At 39.5% G+C, this 24210-nt stretch overlaps 1 protein-coding gene across 5 annotated transcripts in view; it reads left to right on the top strand.

Moving 5' to 3' along the window:
* The first annotated feature begins 1082 nt into the window (after positions 1–1082).
* The window catches only part of SLC22A16 (solute carrier family 22 member 16), a 33799-nt gene continuing 10671 nt past the window's right edge, over positions 1083–24210 (top strand). The window contains exons 1-6 of one of the 5 annotated variants that reach the window (XM_057390179.1): positions 1182–1245; positions 2429–2542; positions 4870–5008; positions 18247–18723; positions 21204–21321; positions 23204–23753. In XM_057390179.1, the coding sequence (XP_057246162.1) occupies positions 18287–18723; positions 21204–21321; positions 23204–23753 (1105 nt within the window). In that variant the 5' untranslated portion in view covers positions 1182–1245; positions 2429–2542; positions 4870–5008; positions 18247–18286. Of the gene's footprint in view, positions 1246–2428; positions 2543–4869; positions 5009–18246; positions 18724–21203; positions 21322–23203; positions 23754–24210 lie in introns of all 5 variants that reach the window. The other 4 variants (XM_057390177.1, XM_057390180.1, XM_057390181.1 and 1 more) reach the window with 4 other exon arrangements.

Below are 24210 nucleotides of genomic sequence, written 5' to 3'. Positions count from 1 at the left end.
TTCTGTTGTTTTTGGTTTTTTTTTTTTCTTTTTGGTTTTTTTTCCCCCCCTCCTGTTGTTTTTCAATAGAACAGCGCAGAAAGAGATCATGCAATCTGCTGGAAAATGTGTCTTTCATCACAGAATCATAAAACAATTTAGGTTGGAAGGAGATGTTGGAGGGCATCTGGTCCCCCTCTTTACTCAGAGCAGGGAAAACGTGCAACTTATATCTATCTGAGAAGGGAAACAAAGTTATCTAGGGAAGAAAAGCATTAAATATGAGAGTGGCACCTGCAACAGTTCGGGTTGGTTTTTCTTCCTGTATCTTGCCTAATTCTCGGAGCCCAGAGTCTGTTCTTCCAACAAAACCCTCTGCTAAGTTAATTACAAAGGTCTTCTGTTGCAACTCGCTTTGCCAATCCTCAAACAATTTCAAATTGATTATCTTGGCCTATTATGGGCAAGGCAGAAAAGCGAGTCCAAATATAATTGAGGCTTCATTACAAATTTGAGAACTAATGACAGTCAAGCAGATATGAGACACATTACATATTTTACTTTTATTAAATTATTATTCTATTTTACATTGTATGCTAAAACTTTGGGGGCCGGGGAGGAGGCGATCTATCCAAATAGCAGTGCAGATTGTAAGGCTGCTAAAAATGATTCAGATATTGGTTTTATTCTCGTTTAATTGAAAACGTCCATGTGAAATACACAAGAGCCTAAGTAYGYTGRATWATTGGATTGTCACGGGAGGATTTAMACATATAACTACCTCCTTTAATTTCATTTTAACGGGCAAAACATTAGCGGGCTGATGTACTAGGTGCGTACGGGAGGTCGAACCGCCCGCCCGGGAGCCCAAGCCCCCACGGCGGCAAGGCGGGGGCTGTGATCGGCCCGGAGCCGCCGGCGCAGGGCGGCCCCGCTCCCCACTCTCCGCAGGCGCTGCTCCCGCCGCCCCGGGGCGCGCAGTGCCGCCGCCAAGGGAGCTGCTGGCTGCTGTTCCCGGTGCCGGGTCCGGCCCGGAGCTGCCGTTGGGCGCGGCCGTTATTCCCGCCCGCCCATTCTCTCCCGCRGGCGGGCGGGGCCGGGCGGGCGCCGGGGGCGGGGGACGGAACGGGACGGGACGGGACGGGACAGGACAGTGCCTCTTCCCCGCCGCGCCGGGACAGCGACGCCGAGGCTCCCGGCTTGCAGCAGCCCCGCCATGGCTCCCAGCTCCGAGAGGCTCTTCGACTCCCTGGGACATTTCGGCAGGTACTGGGGGTGTCCCGCGCACGTGGCTGTCACACCTGGACATCCCCGTGCCGGGGCTGATGGGCGCCCGCGCTGGCAGAGTGTCACAGCCACTCCAGGGGGACAGAGCGCAGTGCCCGGCTCACGGCATCGCGCAGGCGGCAGGGCACTCACACAGACACGCACTGCCCATCCCAGCGGCACACGCGCCGGGAYTGTCACACACACACAGGGAAAATGACACGGGCGCTTACGCACACCGCACCCGGTGTACGAACTCACGCCAAACAGAGCGGCGTTGCCGCATGTGTTTGCAGCGCTCTACACCCCCTCTCCCCGCCATACACTTTTCCATACACGTGCACGCGTGTGTTCGCTCACACTGTGCAGCACATCTCTGTGTGTGCCATGCTCACAGGGGCACCCACACAGCACCCGCTCCCACATGGCCTCACAGGCTTGTCGGCACCACGTGCGTCCGTGCACAGAGCCGTTCATGGCCATGAACTTAACACTCACACTTTTCTTGCACCTGTGAGTATAAATACACACACACACACACACACACACATACACACATAGCCTCAGGGTCTGGAGCAGCCTGTGCACTTCCACGGTGACAGAAGGGTACAAGCAGTATGTAGGGCAGTGCTGTGTGACACTCAGGCCGTTTCTGTTCAGGAGCACAGGGTTGTTGAGTGCGATAAATGACGTGTTTTTATTGAAGCTGGGTTTGTTGTCTGTTACGTGGATATGGAGTATATCCTTATCAGCAAGGATTTACCAGTTTCCTTTGATGTGCTTTGTGGCTGTGGGGTGTGTGTGTACAGAGGCCTGGGTTTGTTGGATGGATACACAGACATGGCATGTGTGTGTCTATGCTTCTGCAGCTCTGGGTGCAGGGCTGGTACATGAGACGCTGCTTATGCAGGTAATGGAAAAGTACTGGCAAGGAAATGAAATTTTAGAGGATATGAATATTAAGACTAATGGGTGCACATCCTCACACTGATCTCTCTCCTGCACTTCTGTGATGTACTGGTCATCATGGGGTTTGCAGGCACACTCTCCTCAGAGCAGATGGCTGGAATAGACCCATGTGTCACAATCTGGCTACGAGTTCAAGCTGTTGAATTGCAGTGTTGTACTTTTTGGCTTGGTGACCAGTGAGCCARCCTAATCCTCAATGTTGATCTTCTCTCAGGGCCAGGCAGGAGCGGCATTTTGGACAAAGCCTGGGAGCTCCTTTTAATGGTAGAAGTGCATACCTGAACTCTGCAGCAGGAGAGGCTCTTAAAATCGTGTGCAAGCGGTAGTGGTGGGTATCAACAGCCTCTTCAGATGGTTAGAATGGAAGGACATTTTCTTGCTTAACAGGCACCTATGCTTTAATCAGATATTTTACTAAGTTGTGACTTGCAGGCATATTCATCTGAACAAAATCTTATTAGTTATCAGTTAAGGGTCAGCAACAATTCTGTGTGAATTRGGAGAGAAATTCTAGCAATCAGTTGATTTTGCTGCTGTTGTTGTTCTTCTGTTTTGTGTGCTCTTTGTGGAAAGAAGGAACTTGACACTGAATAGTGAAATAACACTGCTAGCAAAAGTAGTGATTTTTAATTACTGGAGTAGTTTTYCTACTTGAGAGCATTTATCAGTACTTTAGATAATGTTTTCAGAACTGCTACTTGCAGTTAGTCTTAAGGAGATCAATTCTGCAGCAATAACCTCACATTTACAGACCTGATTATCTGAGATGCAGTTCAATAGGAGCTGCTTTAGGTTTAGGAGCTTTGAGATGAGGTGCAGGCTATCATGATTTGCATAGTCCTGTTAGACTTATGGCTGTTTGAGATTTSAAAGACCACACTAGTGGTACAGAATAATGGTAGGTATAACAGCCCCTTATGGTGGCTGGAGCTATTTTAAAATACTGTAAAAACTCTTTCTAATCCCTTAATAGTGCTAGATAAATTATCATATTTCATATTAAAAGTTGTTCCTAACTGTAACCATGAAGTTAGTTCTGTTCAGTTTGCAGCATCATGGCACTGACATAATCAGTTGTTCACTTCTTCAGTCCAAGCAATACCCATAAGGCCCAYATAACCTATGCACTATATATAGATTCTGTAGATTTGCTACACTCAGATTCTGAGCAATCCAAGCGTGACTTAGTATTTTGAGACTGTTTTGATTTTCTTAAAATCTGACACATGCAGTAGAGATGAGCAGCTGTTCATACATATATAAATATGGAGACAGTATGTATGAATTTAATATATGTGAAATATATAATATATAGCTATAGAAAAGTTATTAATGTACAAATAATCGATAAACCTTTCACATTGGTTAGGACTGTGAGTTTTACAGTATTGACATTCACATGGATGCTGACAGTATTTTGCTTTCTATTTGGGTTCTCTTTCACAAGTCTCAGTGATGCCATTGCTCTTGGTAGGGTCTTGAGACATGCATGAATAACCATAAAAATGTAATGATTTCTGTAGCCTATGCCATCAGAGGAAGGCTTTACGCCTCTGWTTGAATTTGGGCATGGATAGCATCTGTGGCCTATAAATTTAAGAAGGTTGTTTTAAACATTGTTCTTGAGTCTGCTTGTGGAACATGAGATCAGTGGTCACTATTGCAGAGATTGGGTGACAGACGAATAGTGMTGTCAGACTCAGATGGCCTCATCACTGAAGGCTTGCCAAGTCTTAAAGCTCTCAATTTTCCTGCAGTGAGCTGCACTCTTCTCCCATGCAGCAGATCCTGCCGGACTGCACCTATGGGCTCTCCCTCTCAGCCTCTTTCTGTCCACCCACTCCAACTCCAAAAACCCTCTCAGGGACCCATCAGGTAAAGTCAGACACAGTCAGACAGTGGCTGGCACTGTGCTGGTAAAGGGGGAGACATGAATGGGCATGAGGATGGTAGCAAAGTGTGTGCATAGTGGGTAGGCGAGCCTTAGGAGCTGGCTGGCTGGCTCACACTGCCTAATTCCCAGGTAAACTAAAGGACTTTTAATAACTTCACTGACTTAAATCTTCCAGCAGGACTCAAAGATCACRTATGTGGTTGCAGGTGAGAAAAAAGGCTATATATTCTGCCACTCTGGTYTGCACCATGGCAGTGTGCCGAGTGGAGACATGATCTGATCAGGACTAACTGTTTAGAGATCTGGTGAGGTACCCCTTCTGGTACGTGTGGATGAGCGTAAGGATTTGATTTCCCAGCTGGAATGTCTGGTAGCTGGGAGATGCAGCTTACATGGTACGTAGCGTTTTCCTTGTGATTAGCAGTTTTCAAATCTTGGCTTGTACTTCAGCTAAAAGCAGGTGGTGAAAATTGTCAGGGAGTGAGRGTAAGATTGGGTGTCACTGACACTATTTCCACATTTTGTAATGAAGTATTTCCAGAATCTTTTAAAAGATTGCCTTCTCTTCTGAAATATTCTGTCTTTTAAAAAGTTGAGTAAGTTACCTGGATTTTCAAGTGTTATTTTTATAAATAATACATTTTACTAGCAGCTAGACTATCTAATAAATTAAAAATTACTGCTGTTTATCTTAACTGAGATGTTTATGTATTTATTCAGCTTTTGACATCTTTGCACTGTTGTCTTCTATGAACTTTTAGCCTGGTCAGTGGAGTTGCTACAGTCTGGACTTTAGAAGCAAGCAAACCAAAGATTAGCAAAGGCTGCTGTGAAGAGGAGTGAATCAGGACAGGCTGCCTGTTTGGATAGAACACTCACCTCTTGCAGCCAAACATGGGGGTTAGTAGACATTAATACACTTACCAAGTTCCAACATCTTCCCTTAATTACCCTGAAATTTTCTAGTGTTTATGAATAAAYGAGAGATGCTGCTTAGCTCAAAACRTTGCTTGACTTTTGTAGAAATTCTCTGTTATGGACTTCTATGATGCAGACACTGCTGGTCAGTGCCACAGTAGCAATATTGGGGTGGCCAGTGCTAGCACCATTTCTCTTCTCCCTGCTTTGCAGAGCTCTTGGTTCATTTCTAAAGCCCTACACCAAACAGTTTTTCTTCTTTTCACATCTCAGAACTTTTCCAGGCTCCTCTTTTCATGCTGTTGCCCTTATCCTTTCTCTTTTTTCATAGCTCACAGTTCTTGTGATCAGATTACATTTGCAAATTGTGCTGTGTACATGTTATTTCCAGAAATTTTTGGTTTGTATCAAATAACAAGGAGTCCCAAGTATCTCAAAGACTCTGCTCACCAATTCTTTTCACAAAAAGAAAATAAGAACACTTTCATGCAATGATTTTTCAAGCTCATGTATTATACAGATGTCTTGAAAGGTTCTTTCCCAACAAAAATATGTTTTTCAAGAAATGTGCTTATAGACACATGGAAAGAAATTGGTTTTCCTCTTTCAAGTTTGCTTGGAGAAGCAGGCTGTTGTGGTCAGCATTTGAAGAGATGAGTTTTAATTAAGAAAATGGAAGCATGACAAGATTTTTCTCAAATACTAATACATTTAGTATTTAGTACATCCTACATAAAAAGAAAAAATTTAAACAATATAATGTGAATTTCTCTTTAAGCTTTGAGTATTTTGCTGAAGATAAACAAAGTGCTGTGGTTCAGATATTGTTTTCAAAAAATCCTTTTTACCCCCTCCATATACTGGCTACCTTATGCCATGGAAAACTTTATTGCAACATATCTGTCATTTAGTTTTCAAAATGKATCAATGGACAGCTGTTTGTATTTACTGGAATGTGCCAGACAGAAGAATYTCAAATCCAAGTCCTCCTTTGGCTCCTAGTCAGCGGTGGTGTTTGACAGAAATGTTTGATAATTGTTYTTATAACTATGCTATATTATAACATCTGAGTCAACCTGAGCTCATTTCAGATGTTCATAGGATAAAACAGGGGGACTTGGCTGCGGTTTTTTTTTGGTTTTTTTTTTGGGGTTTTTTTTTTGGGTTAAGGGGGAGGTGTGTCGGGATATTTTGGAAATAGTGCCTAATCCCGCTGGTTGAAAGGCATCATAATAGCCTTGGAGAAGCGAGACAGCCCATGTGTTTTCAGAGAGCAAACTCCAGCAGCTTAAACAAAGGCCTTATTATCTATGCCTGACTAGGCAAAAGTGGAAATATTCTCAGGACTCAGAAGCAAAGCTGGAGACTGGCAAGTGCTCCGGGATAATGGTGGCAATGCCCCAGCAGTGTGTTCTGCAAGAGGTACGAACAGCATTTGCTGGGATCCAGGTCATGCTGGGGGCTGTGTAAAGCCAGATCTGCATAGACTGAGGTGTACTGCCTTAGAACACTGCTGGCAGCCTCACCCTGGAGATTCTTGCCTGTTTCTATCTTGAAAAAGTAGATTATGGTAAGAGAAGTAGATTAAAAAGTAGATTACAATAATAGAAATACGACTAAATAAAAGCAGGATGAAATTGCACGTGTACTATCCATTACTTCTCTAAGGCTAAAACCTGCAATGCGAGCAACRCTGAAACTTAAAGCTGGTAAATCAATTATGATTTGTAAACCAGACTRCTGAGATTCACCTCTGAAACTCTGCCAACCCCCCAGGGTGGCTTCTAAACCAAGTTGTAGCATAGACACAGTTATGGCAGCATAAGGCAATTATCACACACATCAAGGAGCTGATGATCAGCTGTTTCATCCTGAGATATTATGTGTGAATAAAAATGAAATATGTAAGGCACTGGACAGTGCATTCCCTGTAATACAATGCCTGGGACTGGGATACCGTTCCTATAAAAGCTCTGTCAGTAATTTTCTCATAATAGTAATGATTTTCAGCAGTTCTAAGACATTCCAAAGTTGCAAGGAAATTTTTATAAAAGGCCTTACTCGTGGAAAGTTTGACCAATTTATTGCAGGTAATAAAATCAYGTGAGTAGAAAACAATTAAATTTAGGGAATTTTTCAAAGACCCCAGGAGCCTTTRGCACATTCTGTGACAATTTTTCTGYCTCCATTTTGCTATACAGAAGGATGGTATTGAGATACATACACTACTGACATTTTATTTAAGCTAGMTTGAGGCATGAAGCTACAGCAGCTGAGCAAGAACATGAGATTCTCAGCTTCTCAGAAATATGGAAAAAACAGCAAGGCAGAGAAGACACCAATTAATGTAGCAGTATCTTGGTTACAAGGGCAAAACTTGAAAAAGTGTGACAACAAACTGTGTAAGACAGAGATTTACAAACTTTAATAATGATGGTTGATCTGTCAAATTGTCYATACACTTGGAGATAAATCTTAGCTGTCTTTGTAAAATACTGAAACTGCCTAAAGAACTAATGTATACCTTTATATGCCACATTGATGGCCAAACTGTAGTGCTCACCCCAAGCAGAACAGATGTGCTTTGAAAATCATGAGCAGTGAAAATGTGATTTGTGGAATCTAGAAGAACCATCCATTAGATCATAGACTGAACCCCTTCCTCAAGAAAATRTTTTCCTCAAGAGGTGAAGTTAAGTTTCCTCTTCCTTTTGTCTGGAGGCATAACTGTTAGGTATCTGCATCAGAGGTGCAGCTGCAGCAGTGATAYTGAGGCAGGAATACAGGACAAGCCCTGGAGAATAGGTGGAAAAGGCCAATAAGGCAGCAAGAAGTAGAARGGAAGTGCTGAAATGGTGCTTTAAGGAACTGGGAATAGTTTGCTGCTCTATAAAGAGCAATGAGCACCACCCTTGGGATGGAGTGTTATTTAAATGTGTTATATCCATGATGGCCTGAACTTTTCCAGCCTTATTGTGACTCCTTTCTCCTCTCTAAGTTGTGAAAGGATTTTGAAGGATCTCAGTTCCTACCTGATACATCTGTGCAAGTCTGCACTAGCTGTGTGGGGAAATCAGCTGTCTGAATCAAGGCCCTAGTGAGCTCACATCAGTATCTTTACAGGCCAGTAGTGTAAACTTCAGATATCTRTGTTAAGTCAACATGTCCAGAGGAAGAATGGGACTATAAAAGGTGTGATCCATCTGTCTTGTTTTCAATATGTGGTTTAGGACAAAGCAAATTCTACATTTGTCTGTGATTCCTCAGTGAGTGGAAAAGAGATCTAGAGAAATAATTTAGATATATATGGATTGCATACTGTGTACATTATATTGCATCAAAATATATAGTAAGCATGGGGAAATTATACTAGTGATATCATATTTCATTTAAATAATTTATATTTATGTATTATATTCCAGAACAAATTGTTGTTTGATCTTTTTTTCCTGTGTCTTTAGAACTGGTGTATGTCAGCAGAGCTGGGAATACCATAAAGTTCCTACAGGTCCACCTTTCAGAGAGAGATAATTCATGTKAGTCCCAGGTTCAGAGCAACTGGGRCCTCATTTCATTCACACCTGTATTTGAGGCTCCTCAAAGAACTGTCATCCTTTGTAGATCAGTRTAGCCAACCTCAGTTCTGTCTCACTCATTGGGAACAGAGGGGGCAGTTGGTACAAAAGCAGATTTATGTAGAAGAATCCTGGTAGGTCCAAGCAGAATTCAACTTCTTTATTCTTGTGGGGAATGGGACCTCTATATCCTTTGCAAATGCTAGTATGAAGTTAGACTATAGCATTATTTCAGATTATTCCCTTGTATGAACACACTWAGAGAAAGACTCAAGGAAAGAACTTGACAGTACTGTGCAAGTAAAGAATGGATTCTGCATTCACAGTGAAGAGGAACAGTTTGGAGGCAAGATGAGCTACGAACCTGCAAAAGAAGCTGGAARTCCTGTTGCATTCAGGAACCATCTTTTCTGTGGGTTTAGAGGTAACTTGCCTGGGAGAAGATAAACTATCAGCTGCTGTCCTGAGCTCTCCCAAGAGCTGTTGAACGATTGGTGGGCCATCAATGTAGACTCTTGAAGAGGAAGAAAAGAGATACATTTTACTCTTCTTCAGTTTTCTAACTGGGTTTTAACAAAGCCAGGAGAAGATACAAGCTACTCTGTTACAGAGAGGAAGAAGAGCTCTCGGTTCTTCAAATAAGAAAATAGGCTCTTTTATTTCTAATTTGGAACACAGCCACTAAATATGGGAGTATTTAAACAATTCCATAAGTAAGACCAAGTTTAACAGAAGACAATGCTTTGTCCATGCCAGACTATGCGTTAAAATGAATCACTTTCTTCAAGCTGTAGAGCTACAGAATTGCAAGTGTAGGATTCTGTATAGGTAGGATTGCAACTGGCAGGATTCTCTTCAGCAGAAAAGAATCTGTGGCTGACACTGAGTTGCCTTTTCTGAAGTGATGCCTTGATTTACATGTTGACTTCATCCCAAATTTTAGAAGACACTATTATCTGACACTTAATTCCCTTAAGGTAACATTTTATTAAGTGGTACTTTTTCTAGTGAAATATTCATAAAAAGCTAACACAGCAAAGGTATCTACTTTAGCWTTGCTGTTTTGCTTTTGATGAAGAGTCACTATGGTGAATATCAGAATTTACAAAGAATGTTATAAGAGTTGCAAATGGAGCCAGGGAGAGTAAAAATGAGAGTAAATTATCCAGTTRAAACTGGTTTATGTAGCCCATACAAATAGACCAAATCATCTTAATCATATTCTAGGCTGCAAAAGTAATGCTGTGGATAAAATCACTGCTTATATTAAGGAAGATTGACAGAATGGAGCAACCCAAAATTCCATTACATTTCTATCAACTATTTACAGAAATGATTTAAACATACTTTGATCCATGGAGCTAATATTCCTTATTATTTCTAACCAAAAACTCAGAAGAAGCATATACGTGCAGGAACAGTTACAAACGTTTCCTAGGAAAGTGATGTCCAGTGCTCTTGAATTGATTACACAGATTTCTCATTTGTTTTACCTTTTCCATGAAGACTTTCAAAAATCTGTAAGAATGAGTAATTTCACAATYATTTTCCAAGCAGGAAGGAATTAAATCTCCAATATAGAAATTTAAAATCTTGGGTAGTGTGGTTAACAATGTGTGGCGTGGCATGAAGAGAATTTATGTAGAATTCAGACTGAAAATGAGCTCTCTGTACCCAAATCTTCTTAGGTGTTACTAGAAATAGGCAACAAACAAACAAAAAAGAGTTCTTAAAAGGCATATTATTAAGTAAGACTTAATATCTGCAAATTAATCTTTATAGAACAGATTGCTCATTGCTTCAGTATGGGCAGTTTTCTCTATTGTGAAGCAGATATTCATGTGTTTGTACAGATTCAGAATTTTGCAGAAGAAATATGTAAATAATATAATAATATATATTATTATTATATATATAATAATATATAATAATAATATATATTATATATTATATATAATATATATAATATTATATATTAGAATAATAAAAGAGTAAGAATGTAATTAATGTGACAACCAGTTAGTTTTATTTCAGGATTAAAAAATGTAAGATAAAATAAAAATCAGATAAAATAAATGTAAACCAGTTTGAATGAAGTAAGTCTATTGTGTCAGCAATGTAACCAGCAGAAAACATCCAATTTCCTAAATGGGAAAAGAAGAATTAAATATAACAGTTTATACATGAAGTGCTGYCTATGTCTATAATTAGATGGAATCTCAATAAAACCACTTAAATTCTATTAGACACTTTACAGATTATGATGTGAAATGATTTGCTTACATAAGCTGATGGAAACAGTACAGCGTGGAAGGGAATGAAATGCCTAATTTGGATTTRTCCACAAAACAGAGACTGACCAAAAGAAAACAGTGTTACCAGAGAAACTGGAACTGAGTTTTCCCTGTGAGAAGTAATGCTAGTAATATATCATGCAGAGTACATGCTAATTTTCTAAATGGTAGRTGTTTATATAGATGCCATTCCTGGAATAGAAACTTCCAAGTATAGAGCCTGAGGTGTTACTACTGTTCAAGTGGAACCACTCTGCCGTGTTTAACACTGTCCAAATAATTCCAAAACAAAGCTAAATAGCTTAAAAACTGCATGGTCATGCTCTTTTTAAATTAAATTACCTGATATATGTCCTTAACACATGCAAAGCAGAAAGGGCAAGCAGGTAACTAGAATCAAAAAATACTGACTCCAGTGTTGGAATTGCTGTTGCTTCCAGTGATGTGTTCCCCCGTAATCGGAGGTTGCTTTCCCAGGAAAGTCGAGTGCACCTCGTTTGCTTGAGTGCAAATGCAGTGTCTCTGTGTCTTCCCCAGTTTTAGTGCCATTTGAACGAGAAGGTGGGGCRTTAGGCTGGGGTGGCTGAGCTGTGATCACACCATGCTCCTCCCTGGCTCTCCCCTGGGGGCAGCAACCCTTGGCCGAGGGGCAGCAACCCAAGAAACGTCAGGGCTTCTTTAGCAGCAGCTGCCTTTTGGCTGTGTGGCTGCCCATAGGTGAAAGCTGTGAACTAAACTGTCAAAACACATCAATATTTATTATTTTGTCACAGGTGATGACAGGAACCTTACGTGCCTGATTTAAATAGTCAAAAAATGAAGAACTCTTCTATTCAGTTCCAAAATAATATTTCKTTTTWAAAGTATGGCCCTTTATTCTGTAGCACTGTTTCTTTATTTTTACATTGATGTGACTTCTTCATCTGAGCTGTTAACCAAATGTGCAMTCGTGAGCAGCCAATGTATTTTTCTTCTTTACTCTGGTGGGCAAATGTTGGACTTGTCTTAATCAAAAGCAAATGTGCGCTAGTTTAATGGGATAGAAGTGAATTCTTCAGAGAATCAGTTTTAAATGGTTGTAAGAATGATTTGAGAAGTGCCAGCTGTTTTGTGACTGCACATTGATGCACACTTTGTCATCAGTGATGTTAATATGTAAATCCTGGTGTCTTCCTGATCTCCACAGATTTCCTTTTTCCTGTTGCATCTGTGCTGTCGATACATTCAAAYTGGACATCCAGCACAGCATCTTCTGTCTCTGAGAACAAATTCTAGAAATAACCATGTGGGCTGATACTCTCAGCATAGTTTAAACTGCCCTTAGGAGGGAAGTTTATTCTTGACACCATGAGTCAAATAAGGCTGTGCATGTTGTGTATTTAAGGCTGCTTCCAAATCTGTATCTCTGCACCATAGCAAAAATATTCTTGAGTCACATTCAGTTCCTTTCCTCTCAAAAAATAAATGTGGAAGTGTATCATAGCTTTTTTGGTTTAGAGTGGAAAGAATGCTGAATGGCTTTTCTCACATGAAAAAAACCCCAAYCAACCCAGGATGGAATACAGAGGTTAAAGTGGTTACTGAGCACAAATTCTTTCAGAAATAGTAAATATCTGGAAATTTTCTTTCCACTGAATCCATCTCGTTGAGTGTACACTGCACAACAAAAATGTACTGTGTTTTCTGACTTAAGCAACTTACAAATGAGGTGGTTGAGAAGACAAGCAGTAAAAATAGTTCTTGTGAAGCCTGTGGAATAGTACAAATCTTTTGCTAATCACAGAACAGTTTTGTGAATCTAGTCTACACTAAGCTATTATAAATGTTTATAATAGCTTTTGATGAGTATGTTGTAATTTCACCTCTTCTCTCCTTGTTTAACAGACAAGGAAATCAGAATAATATTTTATCTGACAAAAAATTAGTGCCTAACAATAGGTTTTGTCTCTGCTATACACTGCAATAGCTGACAATGCAAAAGTGTTCTGAGGCTGGGGATTTATTCTGTWACATATATGTCACAATGTGCAACTTCAAGTATTTTTTGCATGCCAGATGCACCACCTTTTAAATAGACTGGTGTGGACTATTTGCATGGATGCTATATAAATTAGACTGAGCAAATAGTATAGCTTGTTGGTTTTGTTTTTCTTTTTAAAAATTTAATATCTACTTTGACTTTTTTATTCAAGTCATAACAGTTTGCCAGTCAAAGTTCACAAATGGTAAACACAGCATTCCACAAAAGAAATACSACCACAACTGAGGGTAGAGTGCACTGTGTCTCAAGTGGCAAAAGAGAAGGGAGAAAACATTTTGTAGTGACAGTGCCACAGAGGTGTTGTGTCATGAGACTACAGCCAGAGCAACAGTGSTCTGAGCTCTGGTTCATTATTTTTATGGAACAATATTTCTTATATCCAGCTACTGACATCATATTACCTGTTGCTTTTCTTACTGGTGAGATATCAAAACTTGTGCAGAGGAAGTATAAAATGCAAAAATCTTTTTTAACTATAAGCAGCAAACTGAAAGAAAGAAAAAACTATGGAGAAATTTTACAAATATTTTAAGAGGGACTGGAACGTTTTCATGTTGTGTCTTGCTCAAGCTTTTGTGAAGACAATTTTAGGCTCATTTGACTTCTGGCATTCATTAAGTGTCTCTATACTGGAGAAGTAACCTATAAAGTCTTCTTGACTTCTATATTTGACACTCCTGGCAAGAGTGACAAAATGTACTTGCCAAATAATTATCTCCCATGGCAAGTCACTGAAGAGATGGAAAAACACTGAGAGAAATTATCATACCTTTTAGGACAGTCATCATGTTCACAGAACTTCTTTAAAAATTGTAAAAAGKGTGGCTTCTAAAAAGAAAAACTTAAAACTTATCTGTAAAATAGGATATTGAAAATGACTGCAACAATATATGCTACGTAATCTGTTGTTGTATATGTGAAGATGACTGGCATTTAAAATACATTGCTAAAATCTGCCCTTTTTGAGATCAGTCCAGGAATATAAATCACAGAATTTGCTTTCTTTCTGTGAATTTCAATAGTATTTCTTACTCCTGCAATGATATTTTCTTGCCATTTTGATGCATGAGCAACTRTATTTCTTCATTCAGGGGAATTTAACTTTTAAAATTGAGTTTGATGAGGTTAATAAAGGGATTATAGTACATATTTGTCTGCAATAGAGAGTTTTAAGCTCAGTAATAAATGACTTACTTATTGGTTTGGTGTTCTTAATTTAAGAATTYGGGAAAAAAGTTAATGATTTACAGTAGGGAGCAAGGCCAGCCTAGACTTTAGCCTGTGCCTCAGGGTCAGTGAAGTGTGTGACCTGTGTATGTTCTGCTGTGACCTCCTGGCCCAGTGCAGTGTCCTGCGGGACTGCTCTGGGTTCCCCCGGCACCGCATCCTCCCAAAAGGGCCAGAGGCTGCTCAGCCATCRCCTGTCCTGGGGCTCTGAGGCCAGGGAAGGGCATGGACATGGCCACAGTAAGGGTCTGAGACACAGCTCGAGTACCCAGAGGTTCAAAGGGAGGAATCCCAGCTGGAGATGGAGAAGGGTGCAGCTCCCTGCTCCTGCTCGCTCAGCACACTCTGCCACCCCATCCTCTGTCTGCCCGGAGGATGGACCTGTGCCTTTGGCCCTTTTCAGTCTCCAGCTGCTCTGGAAAGCAAAGCTCCACACACCTGTGGTGTTCTGCCATMTCATCCCATCCCTACATACTTCTCTTTCTACAGCCCTACATATCAACCTCCTCACATACCTTTCATGCTTTCTCTGTGTTGTCCCTAATGGTCTGATAAATTCCTCTTCGGCAGCTCTGCAGGTTAAGGAATTCCCTGACCTTTACACCACTGGTCCTTCTGGAAGAAAAGGTCTTCCTATTTACAGGAGATTGCCAGCAGCTCATAAGGTTGGGCTTCTCCATCTAGGATCAGTGGGAATGCTGTTACAATGCTGCTGTAGTCAGCAGKGGATTTTGCCTTCACAGCAAAACAGGGCTTGCAAGATAGTTTTTGTGTGTTTTGTATACACAAAAATATGCATATGCAGAGTATATACAGAGAGAGACTTATCCAGCCCAGTATGGAATTTTACTGGAGAGAGCATTAAATAGTTTTTGCAGGCAGGGAAACAGCCTGCAGAATGCCTTCAGATACTGCTGCTTCCAAATGGTTTTCTAATTTCACATCAGGCTTTATTCCCCACTGCTCTTTCTCCCCCTGCCTGCTCCTTGGCTCTTTTATTGAGCAGGTAGAGGTTAAAAGCTGCAGTGCAATCCCTCTTGCAAAATTCTAAACAACATGGTCATTTTGCTGTAAAAACACATTTTCTCATTCTTAAATGAAGTCATACTCAGCATAAATTATGTCTATTAATGTATATCTGGCATTCTGTCTTTCGTGTTTGCTGAGCATTGGTACTGCAAATTAGGTAWGAAAAATAATGGTACTATAGAGTGGGTTTCTTTGTTGAAACTCAGTAACATTGAGAATGAAAGAATGTTTTTACAAGGATAAGTTATATCTGGTTGTAAGTTAAATCCTTGAAATAYGGGTGAAATATGGCATGACAGATATTTCTTTAAAATGAATCCTTTGCTTTTTRTAGAGGTGGAAAGAAAGAAGGGACACAAAGAAAAGGAAAGGGTAACAGACTGCAGTTTGTATGGTTGTAGACAGTAAATGGAGGGGGGTATCTGAGAATTCTGTACAATGAAGTGACAAAAGAAAAGGAAGATTTATTCAAGATTGCACCATGGTGTTTTATAAGCTAATAATAGTTTCATATTTGAAAAGGGGACATCAAGATTAGATTTAATGGGAAACTTTCCAACTGAAAGATTTGACAGTGGAGCAGTCTGTCAAAATGGTCACTGAAATATGATCACAAGAAATGTTCAGGAAGAGATAAGATTAAATTTTCAAGTCAGTAGTGAGAGCAGAGATTAACTAGACCTGCTCCAAATCAAAACCCTGGTGATACTCTTGGGCTTTGAGTTTGTAAAAAWTAATGTCATGCATTGTTTCATGCCACCTCCTCAGTGTGTATACTTATAAGTTTTTATCTCAAGCCTCTCCAACAAAAAAAGGCTTAAATATATTTTCCCTACTCACTCTTACTGAGATGAAGATAAATTATGATTCGGATATTTCTTGAATTGCAAGAACTAATAGGAAACTCAAGTAAGTATGGGAGTTTGAAATTACTTCATTTGTCCTGTCTCTGGGAAATACCCAGTGGATTGTTTGACAATGCAATTTTTTGATGCACAATGACAGATATTGCAAATACTGGGGATCCTGGTTCCAGATATGCCACTATTTACTAGTTAGTAGACATAAGTGCACAGCTTCTAGAGGTGTAATTTACTATTATCTCCTTCAGGCATTCTGCATACACCAATGGTAGTCCAGGTTGTTGAATTTGGTTGTGGTCTGAGATTTTTAAAATGAGTTTGTATCTTTTGATGGCAACAGTTAAAATGAAACAAGACAAGAGGAACTAAAATACRTTGCTGACCCTATTTGTCTGCATCAGTAGGGTCCCAAAGGTTATATTTCAAAATAACTTTTGCTTTTTTATGGTCCAAGACAGCCCAAAAGCCTTTCAGAGCTGCTTCAGCCTTGCTTTGATCTATGGCTAGCTACTAATCCTCAAGAAGCTGTTCTCTTGAGAGAGAATTGATAGACTTAAAGGGCTGCTGTGGTTTTGTTCATTTTCTCCTGTCCATATCTCTCGGTTTCATTGAGAAAGAGCAGCACAGCACCTGTGTGAGAATTGCCTTGCTGCACCCTCCAAAGGGAAATGGAGCCAGCCTCTGAGCTGCCATTTTGGGTTTAGCAATTCAGCCCAGTCCTCAGACTGCTGTGGAAAAGTCAATGGAGAGGCTGTTGTCAAGAGAAAGGGGGATAAAAAACGCTGCAGCAAAATGACAGCAATGTCAAATGCCATTGGAAAGACAGGATTGGCTACTGGGTTTGCATTTACCGTGGAAARAATAAGAATCAAGATAAAAGGCAGAGGAGATTCTATAGAAATAATTTGTTTATACTTTCAAATTTTTTTAGAAATTGTCATTGTAGATGATTTTAAACTCYTAGGCTGTGTACTGTTGAATCTGTATTATGAGAGTTCAAGGCTGGATTAAATACACTTTGGAGAGGAGCATCTAGGAGCCACATTCGTTACAGGGATTGGAATTGCTATGACTTTTCCCAAAAGACAYTTCAAGGTAGTTGTTTTTTAGATATTATTTCCTATAACTTCAGCAGGGATAGCTTCTGATCATGTAAAAAAACCCTGATTTTTGTTTCATACTATCAAGGCCTACTGCATACTGCAGTAAGAATGTGTGTACAGAAGCTCACTGAATGCTTCTTCAAATTATTGCAGTTGATTCAAGAAATAAAAAAGGGAGGATAAACAAAGTGATTTTTTTTTTGCTGAACAGATGTTGTACTAATTGTATGCATAATTTAAACACTTGAGAAAAGGACTCCTTATGCTTAAGTTATCAGAAACTGTCTAGAATTTGCAGAGTTCACTGCAGTTCTTTTGAAATTCTAAATACATGTGCAATTTTTATGCTTGCATCTCGATCAAATTTTAAAAGCTGTTAAAATGTCAAAATCCAGCCTATGCATAAAACATTCTTTTACTAGGTTTGCTTTATGATACAATCTTTAATGGATAACTGCACACCCTGTTTCAGCCAAAACCCAGCCCAGTTCAGAGCTCTGTTTTGCTACAAAACATTTCACATTGTTCAGATTCTATCTTCTACGTGTGTCTACATGTATTCTCTCTTTGTCTTTTGGCTGCAATAAAGAGGGATGGAAAATAGATGGAATACAGTTATAGAGATGTAATTGGATGGAATGAGGCACGGAATGTGTTTGGTTTGTTTTATTTATATGTCTATGCCTAAGAACCTGAAGTAGCAACATTTTGGTTTTTCTAAACCATTCAAGTAATCTAAGGCCTTCTTTTAAGGGGATGTGCTGCAGAGAATTGGAGGGTGGAAAGTTGCTTCAAATTTAGTGCTGAAAGTCAGAATTGTTTCGTTTTTTAAATGGTCCTCTCTGAGTGACTAAACACATGACTAAGAGCAGCATTCATTTCTTAACAATAGATTACTGTGGATCTTCTTCTCATCTTTGGTCTCTGGCAGAGCTTAGCTAATATTGAAGGAGCACTACACAACAAAACACTGGGCACAGATAATGATATCTCCATTTACTGATCTTCCCCAACAGTTATGCTGAATTTTTTTTTTTTTCATGTATGGAGGGCTTTTCCTCAGYAAAACTTTTTTTTTCCCTTTACAGATTTCAAGCATGTGTTTATTTTGCATCTGTCTTTCAATCTATGTCATGTGGTATCCATTACTTAGCATCTGTGTTCATGGCTGTTACTCCCAACTTCGTATGTGGGTTCCCTGGAAACGTGAGTAGTGTCCTCTTCCACAACTCCTCTGCATCAAGTATAGAGGACATCTGGACACTATGGACATCGACAGAACATTACATTGTAGTCCAGCTGGAAAATGGAGAAATTTGGGAACTTGATCAATGCAGCAGGTCGAAACGAGAAGTCAGTTTGGATTTGGCATATSAATACACAGGCAACAAGTCTGTATTTCCTTGTGCTGATGGATTTCTCTATGATGATACAAAGTGGAAGAGCACTGTTGTTACGCAGTGGGATCTGGTCTGTGACCGAGAATGGCTTGCAAAATTAATCCAGCCTACRTTCATGCTTGGAGTCTTGATTGGAGCAGTGATTTTTGGTGACATTGCTGACAGGTAAAGTGCCATCCTATGAAAACTGTAGCTTCAGACTGCAGTAACTCCATGTGTATCTACMTGTTTTTGTTGTTTTCATTCATTGTGTATTCATAACTACATATGCAAAATTTAGAAGGTTTGGATATGGCTTTATTCCCTGATCTGTTGAACTTGATTTCTTTTTCCAATAGCAAGTACTAATTTTAAAAGGTACTCTCAAGCAATTTACTTTTAAATCTTTTTTTCATACTTTGCCATCCATTGTTCTAGGCCTTGATCCCTGAAATTGCCCAGTCTAGCTAGTATTTGCCTTTAGATTTTTATTTGTTTTTTTTGTTTATGTATTTTAATAAGAATGGCAACGGTTAAACCTGGGAGTAGATTTTCACCTCATTTTTCATGAGGAGAGGTTTTTCATGGGAATGCAGATTTTTATTTTGCAATATGACAAACAGCTGAAGGGCTGCTAGAAGGTTAAATATCATGTATTTTAAAATCACCTTTCCTAACCTYTGTCATGAATGCAGCTCAGTGGGGCTGATGCAAAGGCTTAGAGGATTTTATCAAGCCCCATCTTTCTAAAATAAACACCCATACTCTATTTTTCCTTGCTGTCCAGTTGTAAGTTTTCCCTGCAAAATTAGCTTACACTTCAGTCTCTTGAAAGTTAGTGCAGATAAGAGGAAAAATGGGTGTGGGTGAGCTGTGCTGTAGCTTCACTTATTTACCAGCATGGACAAAGTTCTGTTTGAGCACAAGAAGGGTCAGTCCTGGAGGGACTTGAGCCAAGCAGTTTCTCACTCATGGTTCCAAGGCCCATTCCCATCCAACACTTCCTCCCTGGGTGTTATCTCAGATCATGTACTGAGATCCAACATCAGAGCTGGACTCAGAGGCAGTAGTGAGACTTAGAATGTACACGTGTCCTCCTCTGCTGGTTTTCTCTCTCAACACAAACAGACATATTCCTGCCTCAGAAGAGCACCCAGCCATGCCCATCTGTCCACATGAGAATCAAATATCCAAGTACTTAGCTTTGTCTTGGGCACTTTCTGTACCTGTGCTTTACGTTGAAGGCTGGTTTAGAGTTATTTTTATCTTTCTATAAAGGAGCATGTTGAGTAGCTGTTCTATTGGGTGGAGGGTGATGTTTTACCCCACATCTAACAGTGTAAGCAGAACAAGGAGACCAGGAGTGTTTTCTGATTTTCTTTCATGAGCACAACACTACAGTGTGACTATCACAACCTGGGAATGCAAAACTAATGATGAGCTTGTTTTTAATTTGGCTTTGGGAACACATGGAATCAATCTGCCTCCCAATCCCAGGCTTTGTAAAACCATATTTAGTACAAAACCAGAATTTAATGCCAACATCTGTTTTGTGTCCCTTTAAATAATTCATAACTTTATTAATTAATACTTGGACATGATTTATAAGGTTAGGATTGTATTGTTCTCATTGCCATTAATTCAAGCCATGGACAGCCAGTTAAGATAATACATTCTGGGYTGCAGATTTACAACTGCAGAATTAACAGCTGAAAGTTATTATTTTCTGACACATTGTGGCTCATGGAAAATAAGTTTTTGTGTTCCTCCCATTGCCAATTAACAGATTTCCCAACAGAAGAGCTCTGATAGCTAAGAGAAGAGCAGAAGAGCTCCTCTGATATCCCTGATCTGGCAGGGATAAAAGACCAAATCATGACTCCAGGTCAAGGCTGGAGAAAAACAGGAGGGATTTTATTGGTGTACCAAATACTCATGGAAAAAATCACCCCAAAAGTCCTCAAACCGTCTGTCTAAAAGTAATATCCCCAATTGTGAAAAGCTGCAATGGAGAAGATAATAAGAGACTGAGAAATTCTTATCAGGGAAGGAAAACTATTTGTGTTGCAGAGCATTTGTAGATAGAATGCAGTAAATTCTCTATAGTCTTGCAYATCTACTGCTGAAGGTAGTATTTGACATGTTTGTTTTGTTGTTAGTAAAYTATCTTCCTGGATTTCTGTGTTTGTATATGCTGTGATTGTCATTCATTAGAGAATTCAATTTTAAAGAACTGGACAAAGATATGTTACAGAAGCCTTTCATTATTATCAAAATTGGTTGTTATTTTGGCAGAAGAGGGCATGTGTTATCACAGCTAAGTTTTGTTAGAAATTTATTAACAAGATGCTACTTAATATAAAATATCTGAAAAACTGATTAACGTCTTCATAAATAAATTTACCAATCAATTATGTAGAAGTTGAAACTGGAGGTGAATATATGTAATGCTCACTGCACATTGCTTCCAGCCAAGACTTGTGGAATGGAAGTTCCATCCATCCTTTTTCTTAGAAGYTGGAATTGCTGACAAATTAATAGAGGTAACCAAACCAGATTTTCTGTGGTGAGTTATTAAAMTTCTAGCTAGGCTCTCTGGAGTTGCAGGTGTGTTTTAATAAAATATTTGTGGTTATTCATGACTTTATTACTGCTGTGATTTGCAGACTGGGAAGACAGCGTGTTATATGGTTCACAAGTGCTGGTCAGTTTGTATTTGGCATCGCAGTGGCCTTCACATTTGACTACTACAGTTTTGTGATTGTGCGCTTTCTCCTCGCTATGGTAAGAAAGGATGTRCACCCTGGCTCTTTTTACATGTCATTTCTTCCCCCTTCTCAGGAAAACCTCCCTTTTGTTATTATTTCCTCTCCTACTTCATAATTCTAAAGCCCCGTCTGTTGCACTTATTTCAGCAGAGCAGGGCGAGTCTGAATGTTCTTGGACCACAGCAGTTTTCCTCTTTGAATTAATAGAAAGCGTCTGTATGAAGCAGTGTTTGGTACTTCCTCCATCCCAACCTCTGCTGGACTGGTAATTAAATACCAAGTGTGAGCAGCAAACTCTGGATTCTGCATTGCAGCTGCTGTTGCATTTCTCCTTATTGTTAGAAATGGAATATATTTTTTTCTTTAACTAGCAAAACTGTATTAAGTATTGTTTTATCACTTCCATTTTGAGTGATGGAGGAGAGATGCACATTTTCTCTTCCATGCATCTCTTTGGTCTTTTAAGTATCTGGTATACTTAATGCRTAGGTAGACATGTTTAACACCAAGATGTTTTATACTGTACTTAAGGGTATTTCAGTATATGTGTTTATGCAGACCTGTACACACACACTTTAATGTGGTATAAATCCAGTATCTGATACATATTCAATATTTATACATAGTAACCAATGTAAAATAACTATTTTACAGCCAAAAGTATATTACTTGTAGCTTTTCACTACATAATGCATAAAGAAATTAGAATGATGTCACAAAAAAAATCATCTAACTTATTTAAGATGGGTTAGATAGCTGAAAACAGTGCCATAATTTATTCCTACTGACAGTGCATTAATCAAGACAGARCCTTCCTCTTGGAGCTCCTTTTGCCTGATTAGAGCTCAGAAGAATTCCCTAGCAGCAAAAACTGCATCAYGTCAGCCTTGAACAGTGAGATCTACGGGAGTCCCTCTGCTGACTCCCTTGGCTGTTGGTACCAGGGGCTGTGGTAGTTTAGAAAAGCAAAAACCTGACCAATGCTGTAGGTTTTATCTGGCCACTGGGCTGCTTTGCAAGATGCAGGCCCAACTGTAGCCCACTGAGGTCAGCCCAGCTTTCCTATCAGTGGGCTCAGAATCAGAAATTATTAACTGGAATRTGGTTAACCAGAAAATTGATTAATCAAAACAATATACTGAAATATTTTCTAGTCTATATTTTCTAGCTGTGTATTGAAATGTTTTGAGATACCAGGAATTTGATGTTGAGATATCTGAGAAATTGAAATATATATATATATTCAATAATATATATATTCAGTGAAGAAATAGTATTATGCAGAACATGCCAGTAATTGCATTCATGTGATATTGTGAGAACCAATAATTGTGTATATACATGAGATTTTCTTCCAACATAGTAAAAAATTTGATTTAATGAGATATTTTACAAGGGTGTGAAAGGTAATTCTTCATAAATTTACAGTTCTCTGACATGCAGGTTATTATTAGTTGCTTAAAAGCTGAGGTCAAGATTTTCAGAAGTGACAATTACTTCAGGGGACCTCACTTTCCCAAGCATCCAGTTTGTGATGTCATTAAGGGACCTGATTTTTGGAGGGTAAGGGCTTAATGACATCAGCAAATTAAGTTTCTTTGCAGGTGTCTCTTGCTGGCTGTCCCCCACTACAGAGAAKTATCCAAATTCACTTCATATTTTTAAATAGTGTCCAGGCAGTCTGAAGGTTTGAGTGAACTATTTCTCCAGCTGATTTGTTTTCATGGTTGCGTTTTTTTTTCTGTCAGTGTGAGACAGGCCAGTGTGGTGGCAATTAAGCRTACACAGATGTGGAACACTTTTAGCTGTTTTGTTTTTGCTGRTGCACAAGGAGAGTAGAAACAAACCTCACTCTGTTTTTTGTTTTTTTTTTTCTTTTCTCTCTCCCACCCTCCCAGGTTTCAAGTGGCTATCTGGTTGTGGCTTTTGTTTATGTGACTGAATTTGTTGGCATTAAAGCACGAACCTGGGCTTCTATGCATGTCCATGCTTTTTTTGCTATGGGAATTATGGTTGTGGCACTCGTGGGATTTTTGGTTCGGACCTGGTGGGTCTATCAGATATTTCTCTCCATAGCAACTCTTCCCTTTGTCTTGTGCTGCTGGATGCTCCCAGAAACACCTTTTTGGCTCTTATCAGAGGACAGATATGAAGATGCCCAAAAAGTGATTGATACAATGGCAAGATGGAATAAAGTAAGCACTCCCTGCAAAGTTTCTGAACTGTGCTCAGTCCAACAAGATGATCTGGCCAGTGGCCAAATGGGTGACAATGACACGTCCTCAACAAAGAAGCACAACATCTTAGACCTSTTTTGTAACTGGCAAATTGCAAGAAGGACCATCACAGTCTGGCTGATCTGGTTCACTGGGAGCTTGGGCTACTACGTCTTCTCCCTCAGTTCTGTCAGTCTAGGAGGCAATGAATATTTAAATCTCTTTCTCATAGGTAAATATTTTTGTACCTTATTCTGTTAATGACAGAACTGGAACATAACATTTAAARATGTCTATAGATTTGACAGCCAATTTTTTACTTTGTTGATTCAGTTAGGAACCTTGGTCAAAAAGTTTCTTGCTAACTCTTGACTTACACAGTTGCTAAAGTTGACTTACACAGGACATATATAATTCACTCCAAATCTCACTGTTTCTAAGAAAAAAAAATTAAAATTTGTTGGTGTACAGAATTCTTCTCTGTCTCTCTTTCTGACTGTAAAATCATATTCTGCTTGTCTTTTCTTTGTCCTGCTTATAGCAGATCCATAAAAACAACAGGGAAAGCAGACAGGCAGCACAAAATTCACACAACACTGTTAAAGGCACAAACGAGGAAAATGGGAGAAAAAAATACTATTTTTATCACTTACTGTCATGATATATTGCATTTGTCTGTGGTAGAAAAC

This window comes from Malurus melanocephalus, unplaced genomic scaffold, assembly GCF_030028575.1.
Source record: "Malurus melanocephalus ecotype Western Australia unplaced genomic scaffold, MMel_1.1 scaffold_23, whole genome shotgun sequence".
NCBI lineage: Eukaryota > Metazoa > Chordata > Aves > Passeriformes > Maluridae > Malurus > Malurus melanocephalus.
This window is presented reverse-complemented; position numbering and strand designations above follow the sequence as displayed.